At 30.0% G+C, this 15,405-nt stretch overlaps 1 protein-coding gene across 1 annotated transcript in view; it reads left to right on the top strand.

Annotated features, from left to right (window-relative positions):
- LOC135951976 (sperm motility kinase 2B) overlaps positions 1-5,482 on the top strand; it is a 32,139-nt gene extending 26,657 nt beyond the window's left edge. Inside the window, exons 6-7 of the mRNA XM_065501736.1 lie at positions 804-1,046; positions 1,146-5,482. Coding sequence (XP_065357808.1) covers positions 804-1,046; positions 1,146-1,942 — 1,040 coding nt within the window. The 3' untranslated portion in view covers positions 1,943-5,482. The remainder of the gene's footprint in view (positions 1-803; positions 1,047-1,145) is intronic.
- The last annotated feature ends 9,923 nt before the right edge of the window (positions 5,483-15,405 follow it).

The raw sequence follows: 15,405 nt of genomic DNA, 5'->3' as shown, positions 1-15,405 counted from the left end.
TAAATAATGTTGATCTCTAAGGCGTAAATTTTTGAATTCACGAAGCCCCACAGCAAATAGTGGAGAGGTTTCAAATCGCACCACCTTGTATCCCAATTGACAGGTCCATTTCTCGAAATCATGTAATCCAAGTAGCCAAATTTTGATTTCAATAAATTGATGCTGGCATGGTACGTAGCGTCATCCATGTTTTCAAACAAAAACTCAATGATCATGGTGCGGTAACGATCTCAATTTACCGTAAAACGAGCTTCGGTTTAATTTTTGAAGAAATAAGTTCCGATGATTCCACCAGAGTGTGAACAGCTCTAAACGGTGCATTTTTCTGGATTAACATAGTATGTAGGGTCTGCTGCGGATTAGCTTCACTCCATATGAGGAAATTTTATTTGCAAACAAACCCGGTAAGCCAAACATTTTGCAAGAAACCAGTCGTCTATATATTACGCGAATCGATGACTGATTTTCAAATGAAATTTGGATAATTTAATAGCGTTGTTCAATCGTCGATCTATTCATGATGATTTGTCAGACTTTACTGATCATAAGTGTCCAAAAGTGAGCGCAATATGAGAGCTCTTTTGACAGTTAACCCTATCGTAAGTTCTATCGGGCTTAAAAACATCATTTAGGTGATATTTAGTATTATAGTTTCTAGCTCATTAATTAAATATTGTTCCGCCGATACTCCCCATTTATTATGAGGTTTATTACTTATGTGATTTACACTTAATTGAAAATATTTAATTTCAATACATTTTTGCTTTGATCTATGGGATTTACTAATTTTGTAAATTTTTCAGGTGCCAATCAAAAACTGGACACATTTTGTGGTTCACCGCCATACGCAGCACCGGAACTATTTTCCGATGATCATTATATTGGGGCACCGGTGGATGTATGGGCTTTAGGTATACTGCTTTACTTTATGGTGGTTGGCAACATGCCATTTCGAGCGCCAACAATACCCGGCTTAAAGGCAGCCATATTAAAGGGAGACTATTTATTGCCGGGACAACTAAGTCTGCCATGTATAAGACTAATACGTAAGTAAAACTAAATTTATAAATTTCTTTAAATAAACTTTCACAAACTGTGATGATATATGTAATTTCTATAAATTTAATTTATATTTTTAATTACAGAACGCATATTAATCCATATCCCAGCGCGCAGACCCACCATCGATGATATGCTCAATAGCCAATTTGTAACCCATCCAAAATTAAGCAACGACTTAATGCAACACGAAATTAACATGCGCTCTAAGCCGGTCAAACGTTCCGGTTTCTGGGTACGCTCCAAATCGCGGCGCATGCGCAAACAGTACTCTTTGCGAGAACGTTACATGGAACTAACCAACAAACCACCCATAAATATGAACACCAAACGCACAGACGGCTTTTTTGTGGACAATTTTCTGCAGCCCATTGAGTTGACACCCAACGATATACCATTGGAGGTGATTAAGGAACAATCCAAAAATAATACACCCAAAAGATCGTTTTTGTGTGGTACTCTAAAGAAAAAGGTGGGACCCATGGAGGCCACCGAAAAGGAAAAACAATTAACGAATGGTACGTTGAGTAACCACAAGTCACAATGGAATGCCGTGTTGGCGGCAGATTGTCCTCTGTTTAAGAACTATGATGGCGAAAATGGACATTTCATAATGTTTCCCACGCCCACAGATGATTTGAGCCAGGTACAGCCTCTGGAGTCAGAGACCAGACAGATTCTCGAAGAGCTGGGCATCACCAGTGAAATGTTGCAGCAGGCCTCACAAAATGCTCCACGTAGTGATATTATTGGAGCTTATCGTATTGTTATAAATCGTTTGCAAAAGCAATCTTGGCTGGCGCGTAAGCATGTGGAGATGGCTTTGCAAGAGATGCCGGGTAAGACGGAGAAGAAAATTGAGAGATCATGTTGTATACTGTAGAGAGGGGGAGGGTGATAGAGATAGAGAGAGAGTTTTGGGAGTTTATAAGTGTTAAAACACAATTAAGGCGTTAAAGTGAGAAGCAAACAAAACAAAACAAAATAAAGTAAATTATTTCTAATTAAATTTTTACACCCAGAATGTTTGTTGTCTCAGAATGTTTCTTACAAATAAATTTATTACATCTCGAATATTTATTTCAATATTTGACCGCTTTGCACCCCAGATTTTTTCACGACTAGAAGGATTGAGATATTGCCAAAGAACTCTTTACGTGCTATGTAGGAATTTATTAAAAGTAAGAGGATGTTTTTAGAAAAATATATAGACCATGGTAAAAAACGAAGATGTCAAAATCACACATATGTACCCTTCAAAATGGCATATAACATAAAAAAATAACCATATGCGGACATCACTACGTGATAAAACACAAAAGACCCATGTCTCCTAGTTTTGTCCAAAATCAAGCACTTTTTATGTTCCCTCAAAGATTTGGGGCCTCTGTGTAATTTTTGCAATAATTTTCTCAGGTTCATATCATGCAAACAGGTCGGAAGTCCTTGCCATTAGGAACAAAAATTGTGAACATCTATATATATAAAAATTAAATGGTCCATATATGTAATGCAACACTAGGGTGACCCTTAATAAACGAACATTGGATTTTGGCCATTCTCACCCCCCCAGTTTGGTGAACATTAGTAAACAAATCATCCTGAAAAAAATTTTAGGTAAATCGGTTGGGGTTAAGATGTGCCGCAAGCCCTCTGAAGTTTTGAGATGCATTTACAAGGGGGAAAATGCATTTTTTCAGTTTTTGTAAAAATTTTGCCATTGAAAAATTACATTTGCAATTTCATTTAAAAGAATAGAAATGTGTACGTAATTGTCGTTCTAATGAGACATAAAAAACCGAAATTGGTCAAAAAATGTTAAAGTTATTAAAAATTCGGCAGGACATTACCCTGTCTCAGGCTACTATAACAAGAAATGTATGAACAAAATTAACATATTTTGAGAAATATTAAAATAAAAGCTCATTTTTACTTAAAACATATCCATTTTTAATTGTATATGAGCCTTTGTCTTCATAGGATACCGTTAACCTATTGGCAGGTATGACCAAGAAAATAAAAAATTTTTAACGGCAGTTTCAAAATTCCTTATTCAAATTTTTAAAAATTTTGTTAAACAAATTTCAGAATTTTTTTATCATCTCATTGTGATTTATTTAGAATATAATAGGGAATAAAAAGGGAATTATAGTTTTTCCGTACCTGCGATTTAAATTTTGAAATTTTCGAGAAAAACCAATAATTTGGGCATTTTTTTGCGAATGAGCTCTATTTCATTACTGTTGTGAATTTTAAATAAAACCTATGCAGTATATTATAGTCCAGATAATTATAAATAAACTCTGAACGTTTTACTAAAATTGGAAAACACTAAACCTTAAATCGTGAAGGTCAAATGTCAAATTTTTCAAAATTTGGAATTTCTAATTTAAAGATATAGAAATGTTATTTATTTTTTAGGCCGATTAAAAAAATTATAACATAAACTCTAAGGTTTATAATAACGGCACAATAATGGAAATTAACACTTAATGGCACTTTGGGTTAAAATGACCCCAAACTTTTAAAATCATAATTTTTTTAAGGTTTTAGAAGTTTGCGGTCATTTTAACCCCAAGTGCTATATAGGGTTAATTTGAATTTTTCTGCTGTTTTTGTAAATACTAGGCTTTGTGTTATATTTTGGTTAAGTTTCATCAAAAGCGGCCCAAAAATATACAACATTTCGATATCTTTCCAAGAGAAATTCCGAATATTGAAAAATTTGACCTTTGACCTTCACGATTTAAGGGTTAAGGTTTTCCAATATTAGTAAAACTTTCTGAGTATATTTAGAATTATCTGTGCTATAATATTCTGAACATTACAGTAAGGAAATTGGGTTTATTCGCCAAAATATGTCCAACAAATTAGTTTTTCTCGAAAATCGCAAAATTTATTTCGCAGGTACGGAAAAACTATAAGAGGTATTGACATACTTTTTTTCATATTTTTATTCCTGTTATGTTGTTTCCTATTTGGTTGATTTTTCTTTTATTCGATTCGAAATTTTCAGGGGATGGTTTGTAAAGAAAAAAAAAAATTAAAAATTTTGTGTAAAACTCGGATTTCTTTTTGAGTCCAGTCAACTGTAATAAAAAAGCTCACTAAAGTATGCAGTACAAATTTAGATATTTTATTTGCGAATAAATAAGAATAAATTTGAGAAACTTGACGAACTTGACGAACTAACATTAGTAAATGCTACCGGGCGAAGCTATCTTCAAAATCAAAATCGCGAAAGACTTTAAACAATTTGATTTATTTACCTTTTTTCCCCTGATCAGGTCCATAGGTAGCAAACCGTTCAAAATTCAAGAAAACAATAAACTACAAAAATGTACCTAAGATCTCAATAAACAACTTTCTAGAACATATGAACTTCCTAGGAATGATTCTAAACACCATTCAATATAAGTTAGTAGGAAAAAACTAAAGGAATTAAGTATTTTGGGCCATAAACTATTAAATTATTATAAACTAAAGCATACTTTTAGGCAGGGTTAAAAAAACTTATTTCTAAATTTATTTCGAATTTTTTAAAGTTTTTTGCGATTTTGATCTTGAAGATGAAGTTTTTTTGATTTTATATGTTCACAATTTTTGTTCTTTATGACAAGGGCTACAACTTTACCTCAGCGAGTAAATCGAAATTCTGCACTGTTTACAAGATATGAGCCTGAGAAAATGAATCCTTTTTGGCAAAAATGACACCGAGGCCATAAAATGTTTGGGGGCCCATAAAAAAAGGTGCATGACTTTGGGCAAAACTGGGAGACATGGGTCTTTTTTTTGTCTTTTATCACGTAGTGGTATCTGTATATGGTTACATTTCCATGACTCAAAAAATTACACACAGTGTAAGTTATTAAAAACAAAAGATACGCCATCTATTATAAATCCTGAATTTTTAAGCCATACACCCAATATTTGTGAAATCTTAATTTTTATGAATTTTTAATCAATTGAAGTGATTAAGTTTTTACAATATATTAAGGTTTAGCCTGTTTTAAAATCTAAAACCATTAAAAAACACTTTGAAAGATTAACACCTGAACTATTTATATTAAAAATATTGTTTAAACGAAATCAGTAGTTAAGGCTTTAATTGTGTTTGAAACTCCCCTTTGAAATAACAGTTTGTTTTTGCAAGATTTAGCAAAAATGAAAAGAAACATAAACAAATCTATAAAACTTAAATACAATTTTGAAAAAAAGGTGCCACATTTTAAACAAAAATAATAATAATAAATACATTTAACAAAATAAATAAAAAAACAATACAAGAATTTTACCAAATATTGCAACAAAATAGAAAAATGAAACGCAAATAATTTTTTTTAAAACAAATAATAACAAATCTTTTTCGTAGTTTTTTAAAACAATGATCTCTTTCATCATTAAATAAAACGATATAAAATAACAATAACAAATATTTATAAACCAATAAAAAATAAAAACAAAAACCAAAATTTAAAATAATAGTAAAAATTTTTACCGTAGTTTTTAAAAAAAAAATTAATAAAAAATTAATAAAAAGCAAAATTTAAAAAAATAAAGAAAAACAGTTGATTTTTAAAAAAAATTAAAAAAGCCAGAGAAAATATAATTAACAAAACCTTAAATAATAAAAGAGAAAACCATTTTAAATGTTAATTAGTGCAAGTAAAAATTGTGTCCTTTTAATTTGTCTTACAAATAAAAACCAACCAAAAAAAAAAAAGAAAACTTAAAACATTTATAAATTTTATGAATAAAAAAAAAGAGACAAATATTAAACGTTTTTAAAAAGCCTAAATATTTATGTAGTAAACAACAATAATGACTTTATTTTAATTATCATTTATATAGTTTATCAGTTCAGCTTTAAAATACCAATAACAATTTACTCCCATGGAGTCATTTATTACAAACAAAAAAAAAAAAAAAGAAATGGTTTTAGTTCCAATTTATATATTGTATTTTTTTGAAAATTTTTATTATAATTTTTTGTATTTATTCGTATTATAATTATAATGAAAAGAATTGTATTGTATTTTATGTATAATGATTAGTAAATATTTATTAAATGTTTTAACAATAAATGAAATATATAATTATATATGAAACAAATAAAGAAATATAAAAACAAAATGTTATAATTTGAATAAATTTATTTGCTTAATCAGATAAAATGTAAGTACTTGTAATCATCCATAAAAAATGTGCAACATTTGATTCCTAAAGGAGTACAGCATAACAACAATTCCCAAATGGATTCCATAGCAACGTTTAAATGGTGGCATTTATTTTGCAGTTGTCATTCCGTTCGTAACATATCGGCATATTGGTCGTATAACCAAATGTATATACATAGTCTGGATCCTTATAAAATACTAAGACGATTTAGCTATATCAGTCCGTCTGTAGAAGGCATGATAGCGCCTTGAGGGAAGGCTGATTTTTTTTATGTATTTAATTCGCCAATGAAATTACAATTTCTTACAGGCTAGCATAATTCTTAAATCTGAATTAAAATCTATCTACAGGCAAATCCCGGTATAACGAATCTCACTTTAACGAAAATCCGATTTAACGCACGGTCGTGTTCGTAACATTGACCACCTTATATAACGAACGTTTCAAAAATTGTATGCTCGATACCGTAGAAGAATTTCATTGAAAGAAAAAAATTTTGATGAATGAATGAAATATGGAATAACAAAATTCTCAACATCTATTTTGAAGAAAATGAAAACAAACATTTTATCGTGACTAAGTGTTTCCTGTAAATTATCTTTACACAAATTAAGTGGAATCTAGAATCTTCAAAATCTGTTTTTTTTAAATGTTTGTCCCTGAGTTTAATTTTCATTTTCCGAATCGAAATCCCTTAAAACGAAGTCTTTATTAATGGTTGATAATGCACCAAGACATCCCCCAGAAGAACAATTAGTAAAAACTACTATAGATATACAAATTTGGACGATATTCATGCCTCCCTATGTCACACCACTCACCCAACCAAATTCCAATATAGAAAAAGTTGTTTAAAATTAAAAAAAAAAACATCTCGATATAACGAATTTTTCAATTTAACGAATGGGTCTGACAACATATCGTTCGTTATACCGGGATTTGCCTGTATATTTAAAAAATACAAAGTTTAAATGTCATCAGCAGGGCAGCCAAAAATATGCTCTAAAAAAAGTGTTTTATGAGCATAAAATATGCACTTAAAAACGAAAAATATGCTATTAAAATATAAAAAATATGCACTTAAAAATAGTTGGTTATTGTTTGATTTCAATGTTTTATTAAAAATAATATAAGAAGTAAATAAAAGTTTGTTTAGTAATTAGTTGCATAATATTGTAGGGAGAGGATATCAAGAATTTCTTAAAATCTTCTTTATTATCATTTGAATTATGTTTCAAAATCACTATAGAAAGCGTTTGTAATTGTTTGGTAAAAAATTGCATTGGATTTTGAAGCATTCATCATATATGAAGATTAACATCTAAATTTGATTTCCAAAATTTAAACAAAATGATTTGTTTTCTTTAAAACTGCGGAAAAATAAAAAAACCTTTTTTTAATTTTTATTACTGGAACTCAAAATACCGTGACATTTTCTATGTTTTTTCCTTTCTCATCAATTGATTGTTTTTTAATGATTTCCTAATATCTTTGTTACAATTTGTGTAAATCTATCAACGTGCTTTGAACGTGATATTTTCGATGGATCTTAATATTCTGAACACTTGCTGAAAAGTTGTTTAATTCTGCATTAGTGGTAAACTGTTAATGCCCAACCATAACTGTCTCAAGCCACCTTAAGTTTTTTTTTAAATGTATCCAACATTTTGTTAAGAAGTTGCCCATTTTCTTTTAATTTTTTATATATTTTTAATTTAATTCAAATATATTGAAACTAAGAACCCTTAAGTCAATGAAAATTGAATGAAGTTAAGTCGATTATGGGTACTCTAATTTTTTCTTTAAGTACCTTAGGCAAATTATCATTGGACCTTAACAAAATTGTAAAATATAGAAATGAAAAATTATAATACAAGCAATAAAATTATATTTAGAAAACAAAATAATGGAAATTAAGAAAATATGCTACAAAAATATGCAGTTATGAGTTAAATATGCAAAAATATGCTATAAAACGCAATATATGCAAAAATATGCAGTAAAGAGCAAAATATGCAAAAATATGCACTAACAAATCGGTGAAAAAATTCTTATAATTGTCTGAAACGGATAAATAACTAACTCATATTTTTATACGATGCAAATATGATATTGCATATTTTTAGTTGCCCTGGTCATCAGTTTAATAAATGAATACTTCGTTTGATGACATAAGGATCAGTCAAATAGTGAATAAGATGATAGAAGTTATTGAATTGAGCACTAACTCTACGAATCGGTTCAAAATTTGCATAATTTGAACGGAAATATTGGATCTTAAGTGATATATAATTCCTTGTTGGTCGATTTGGAACTATGAATTCGATTTTACGAAGTAGGAATTCCGAATTAGTTGTTCCTTCATATGATGGTAGAGTAATGTTTGAATTCCAAGGGAGTTTGCGAAGGCAAAATAAGAGAAATTGTTTTTGGACGGATTCAATTTTCCTTATATACAGTGGGGAGCTCAAATGAGTACATGTTTCTATTTTGTGCACTTCTTATGGAATAAAAATAAAACTAATAAAGCAAATCCAAAAATTTGTTCTGTCATTTATTTTATGTTTAATATGTAACAAAATGAATTACAATTCAAAACAAAAGACATCCAGGTCTAAATAAAAAAACAGACAAAACTAAAATAACTCGCATGTACTCAATTTTGCACCCCACATTAACTTTAGGGAAGAATTGCATTTTTTTAAATTTTTTTTTACGTTATTATGTAAATAAAATTTTACACGCGTATTTTTTACCAATTTTTCATTAACTTTATTTGGAATACTTGCTCTCTCGTGCTCAATCCGCTGTTAAAGCTCATACAAATTGGTAGGAGTTAATCGGTATTGTTTCAACCGCCAATTCACGATTCACTAAAAATTCTCAATAGGATTGAACTCGGGACATTGAGCTGATAACTGCAGAACACCATTCTTTACGATTTTTGAGGTGTGCATTGGGTCACCATCCTATTGAAAAATTACTTCTTCTGCAGGATTTCCTATTTTATATACAAACTCGTGATGATGAGACTACAAAATCGGTATGATGAGTCTGCCAAATACGCAGATCGTTTTCTTTACCCATTATTTCATTGATTCTTTGCATTGGTCCAAGGTGGCACCATATAAAGCAACCCCATATCATTACCGTGTTTTACTGCATCCTTACTGTGTCACCAATTTTGAAACAATTGGCAAAATAATGCGTTAAGAAGACTATCTGCATATATTGAAGACTAGATTAGATTAGATTCTTTATTAATTTTTTTCTTTAGTTTTACATTGTTATACAATAGTGCTTATATGTAATACACAAAATAATAAAGATATTACGGCATGGTTTATAACCGTCTGCCGGAAGTTTCCTATTAGAATAATAAATTAGATTTTTCTTGAAAAAATATAAATTTATGAAAAGAGTTCTTAAAAACAAAACAATTTAAAAATTATATTCATTTATTAGTATTTTTCTGTAATTTAAGGCCTTTACTATATAATTATATAATGGGTACCAATTTTCATTTTCCCCACCATTCAAAATTTCAAACATTTCACAATCTGCCAATCTTGAACAAGAAAATGACATATATCTAATTTCCCTTATCACGGGACATCTACCTAAGAAATGGAGTAGTGTTTCTTCTTCATTTAGATTGCAGAGCGAACATATTCTGCTTTGTACTGACATGTATGGATTAGCATTTAGGCAAAGGAGGTCGCCACGAGTTCTCATTATAATTGATATCACATTACTGTTAAAGTTCTCATTACAGTACGAGTTTCCTTTAAAATGATCTAAATATACATATGTTCTTCTCAGACTTTGTAGAGCAGAAATATGATAATCATATGTAATTTGTGTTTTCATTTTTTGTATCAGTTGAATACATGTATTATTCCAGACAAGTTTACAATTATCAATATTTCTAAAATTTAGCTCGTAACTAGAGGCCCGTTCAGATAAGTCCTTATGCCAATAAATACTTCTGTTAATAATAATCTTGGAAAGTATATGTGGTAGTCTGTGTATTTCCATATCGAATATTGTTTTAGAAATATATTTTAAATGTAAGCTATATGTATAAATATGCGCTTCTTCTTGTCCAGTTTCCAATGCTATCACGTAATTTGGTGTATTTTCAGGTAGCTTCAATATCCTTTTCGTAAAGAATCTCTGAATTTTGTTCACATTTTCAAAACCTGTATAACCCCAAATTTGAGATCCATAGGATTCGATTGCCCTCACAACTGATAGAAATAAATTCCATTTTGCTTTTAGTGACACATCCCTCTTACCAATAAATTCTTTCCATGTAATATTAATACAAAATTTAGCTGCGTCAATTCTAGAACATATGTGTTTTTTGAATAGCATTGTTGGTGTTAACAGGAAACCCAAATATTTGTATTCATTTACCATTTTGACTTCCTCATTATTAAATTTCCATTTTTCATTTGATGCCAACCGACCACTTTTTCGAAATACCATTATGTTTGATTTAGATAAATTTACTTCCATTCCCCAAATCTTACAGTAATTTTCTAAATTTCCAATCATTTTTTGCAAAGTATATATATTGTCCGACAACACAACAATATCATCTGCGTACATTAGCACTCTTATATTTGTATCAGCTATAAATAGACCACCACCCAAGTTATCATGTAGATCATTTAAATACATCGCGAATAATAATGGAGATAGTAAACATCCTTGTTTAACACCTGAGTTTGTAACAAAGTACTCTGAGAGCTCTGTCCCAGTCCACACTGCAGATTTGGTACATTTATATACGTTTTCAATAAAATTTACTATTTTTGTAGCAATTCCTAATTGATGGAGTTTATATATTAAGGATTTTCTTGGGACACAATCGAAAGCAGCTCTAAAATCGACAAAGAAAGCGTAAACCTTCTTCTTCTCATGGAATTTGATATTTACTATAGAAGTTAGGTTATAAATATTATCAATTGTTGAATATCCTTTGCGAAACCCAGCTTGAAACTCATTAAGTATTTGGTATTTATTTATCCACTCCGTCAGACGTTCGTGTATTGCTCCCATCATAATTTTGGCTATACAATTCATGAATGAAATGCCTCTATAGTTATTAGGTAGACTGATATCCCCTTTTTTGTATAAAGGTAAAATAATACTTTTTTCAAATTTTTCTATTGAGCCATTTCCATTTAATAATTTTGTATAAACATCAGCCAATGATCTTAAAAAGCCATCTCCTGCGTTTATAAAAAAATCATATGGTATTCTATCTTCTCCTGGAGCCTTATTTTTCTTAACTTTACCAAGCATTAGTTTAATCTCTTGTATATTAAAAGGTTTTTCAAGATCATCATCAATAATTCGATTTATTGCATACTCATGTACCATAGAATCAAGTGTAGGATTTAATAGTGCTTCGAAATATTCTTTAAAACAATAAGCATTTATATTACTTTCAATACAATTGTTATTTTGCTTTAATTCTTTTGCTAACTGCCACCATTGTTTGCTGTCAGTAATATAGTTTAGTTTCAGCTCTAGTAAATCATAGTAATTTTGCTTCTTATTTCTACACAACTCTTTGAATAGTTCTTTCTTCTCTAAGTATCCTTGTTTATCCTCATTTTTTTGAGTTTTTCGGAACTTATTTAAAGCATTAAAAGCTTTTTCTCTAGAAACTTTGCACTGCACATCGAACCACTTGCGCTTAAAATCAATTTTATTTCCTCTTGTTGTAGGTGATATATAGGAATCAACTATTACTTGACTAAGGTCTTGTAAATCAACCTCCGGATTACACAAACTCAAGTGATTCAGATTCTGGTTAACTCTGATACGGTAGTTGTCTTTATTCTTTTCATTCCACTTCAGTTTAGGTATTAAAATTTTATTTTTTACGTCCCTTAATGAATTTTGTATGTTTATATTTAATTGTATTGGTTGGTGATCTGATCAAATTTGACACTCCACTGTAAATGATTTTACTGCTTTAAGGATATTTAGTGAAACGGCACATACATCGTTTACCGAGTTTCCAGAGCTACCAACAAACGTAAAGCAACCTTCTTCGTCTCCAATTGTCCTTCCGTTCATAATAATCAGGCCGTAGTTATTACAAAATTCCAAAAAATGTTTACCATTTGTTGTTGTGATTTTATCCATAGATTTTCTATCAATTAACCCTGCCTGAAATCCATATTCTGCCATATTTTCTAAGTCTTGCTGTTCATTTCCTATTTTACTATTAACGTCTCCCATAAGAATTGGATTAGGTATATCATTTTCATGTACTACGGTTTTTAAAGCTTCAAACTCATTTTTCCAATCAGCACCACGAATATAAATAGGAATTAAAGTAAACTCAGTTGCTTTAGTTTTAATATGAACCGTATCGGCGCCTCCATACTCTATGAATTTATGCGTTACTCCAATATCCTTTAAGTTTTTACGGACTCCTATTATGTAACCACCTATTCCTCTTCCATGTGAACTATTGCGAGTTGCAGGTCTCCATTTCACGTTATAGTTTCTGAATCTGTATTCAAATTTACAAATTTTGTTAAGTTCTATATGAGTCTCCACCAGAATGAATATATCTGCATGTTCTATGTATTCAAAAAAGTCCAGATTGTGAAATTTGTTTTCAAGGCCATGTATATTGTACGATATTATGCTAAGTTTACAATTATTATTTTCATTACAATTTTTCTTATTATCTAAACATAGATTTACACTTTTACTTCCGGCTACAATTAGTTTTTTTGATTCAACAAAGTCTTATAGCTTAAGTTTACAGAATTTATTTGATCTTTAAAAATACTTTCTAATACATTTTTTCCATTTTTACTACCACTCATTAAAACATAATCTTTATTCCAATAGAACCATTCATTATTTATTTTCATTCTATCATTTCTTACTAAAATTTTTTGATTTCTATCTAAATTTCTAAGTTGTTTTTTCAGATTTAGCATAACGTTTTTATTTTGTAATTTTTCTTCAGTAAGATCCCTATCAACATAAATAGCTGTTCCTGCCAAGTTTTTTGCGTTCTTAAATACTTGTTCTGCCATTTCTTCTGTTTTGAATTCCGCTACAGCACATACCTTATCTTCTGTTTCAAAAAGCTTTCTAACGTATTTTACCTCTATATCCAAAATTTGCATCTTTTGAGTACAAACTTTCTGAATATTTGCTTTCAATGGTCCATTTTTGTCGACTCCACGGAAAACTACATTTTTTCTTTTATTTTTTTCAACCAGACGCATTAATTCCAGGTGGTCTTTCTTTCTTTCAGCTTTCAATACGTTTACTTCTTCTTTTAGAGCTTCATTTTCCATCTTAAGAAATCCTATTTGTGTACAGCATTCTTGCATAGATTTATTTATCTCTACTATATCATCTTTTGTTGATAGATTTTTAAGTTTTTCATCTAATATAGTTTGAAGACTAATCATACCGAATTTATAGACTTGCCATTCCGATTTTGTAGATAAGAGCGCCAATCATGTCGAAGAAGTTATTTTACAGCAGGACGGCGAATTAAAGCACTATCAAAAACCTTGACAAATAGCTTAGTGAGCAAAATTTCTACTGAAATAGTGTCCAGTTCGATACCCCGTCCTCAATACGTAATCATCTTTGTATTTTTCATATTTATCTTTTGACTTTGTAGATTATAACTCTTATCCTGCAGAAAATCGCACACGTCAAAAATCGTAAAGAATGGTGTACCTAGAAAAATTTTTTATTAATGCATTTGAGCTCCCCACTGTAGGTATCGTATGGCGAATCCCAGACAACACTAGCATATTCTAAAATTGGTCTCACAAGTGACGTAAACAATTGATTTGTGACATAAGGATCATCAAACTCTTTTCCCCAGCGTTTGATGAAACCTAATACCCCTTTGGCTTTGTTATTAGTTTGTGAAATGTGAGAATTAAAACATAATTTATTATCAAGTAATACGCCAAGATCAAGGAATATCTCAACTTTATCAAGTTGATGATCATTGATCGAGTATCTACAGATTACTGGACTTCGTCTGTAGAATGTCATTTGTTTACATTTTATCAAATTCAGATCCATTGAATTCTTATTACACCATTGCTTAAAATTATCCAGATCAGCTTGAATTAAGGAACATTTTTTAGATTGGTTTAAGCTAAGGAAGAGCTTAACATTTTGGAATGGGGATAACATTTTTAGAAAATATACTGAGATGTTCGATATTGAAAATGGGAAAAATCGGTCAAGTAGAACCATATGGAGACAAATTTTTATAGGAAAATGAAAATAATCGTATTTTCCAAATCATAAAGTTTTGGTTTTGCTTCTGTTGCTTTCACTAATATTTCTGAATTTTTTTTAACACCTTCGTGATAAGGGTTAGTTTGTCATTCCGTTTGTAATCTCCACAATATAATTTTCCGACCCTATAAGGTATATATATTCTGGATCCTTATAGATAGCGGAGTCGATTGAGCCATGTCCGTCTGTCTGTCTGTTGAAATCTACTCTCCGAAGTCCCCATACACGATTCATACATCAATATCTCCAGAATTCTTCCGGCTTCCACAAATGGCTGAGATATATGGAAAAACCAGTTCAACCTAGATTTTTTACTTATATCTGGATTACTAAGGCATTAATATAGACAATATGGATACCTAATGATAGATATTTAAAAGACCTTTGCAACGACGTATATAAGACCATGGTAAGTTGGACCAACAATGGGTCAAAATCTGAAAAAAATATTTTTTAACCCGAATTTTTTTTACCAAAAGTTTTTTTTTCGCTAAATATTAAAAAAAATTTTTAAAAAAATTAAAACAACAATTGATCAAATTTTTTTTCCAAAAAATTAAAAAAAAATTAATTTTGTTGTTAAGAATTAGTGTGCTGAATTCCCAATAATTAATAAATTCACTGAAATTGATTGTTGGGGGATAAGCTAGTTCCTAAATTTTGTTTACCTAAAAATATTTAAAATTTTTATTTTTAAGTATACTTTAATGAAGATTCGGCACAGCCGTATATAGCATATATTATTACAATTTAGTCCATTGGTACAGCTCACTTGGGTCCTTATAATCGGTACCTTTATTATGACAGCTGAAAATATTTCCTGATAAAAAGTGTCAGAAAATAATTCCTAGC

Source organism: Calliphora vicina, chromosome 2 (assembly GCF_958450345.1).
Source record: "Calliphora vicina chromosome 2, idCalVici1.1, whole genome shotgun sequence".
NCBI lineage: Eukaryota > Metazoa > Arthropoda > Insecta > Diptera > Calliphoridae > Calliphora > Calliphora vicina.
This window is presented reverse-complemented; position numbering and strand designations above follow the sequence as displayed.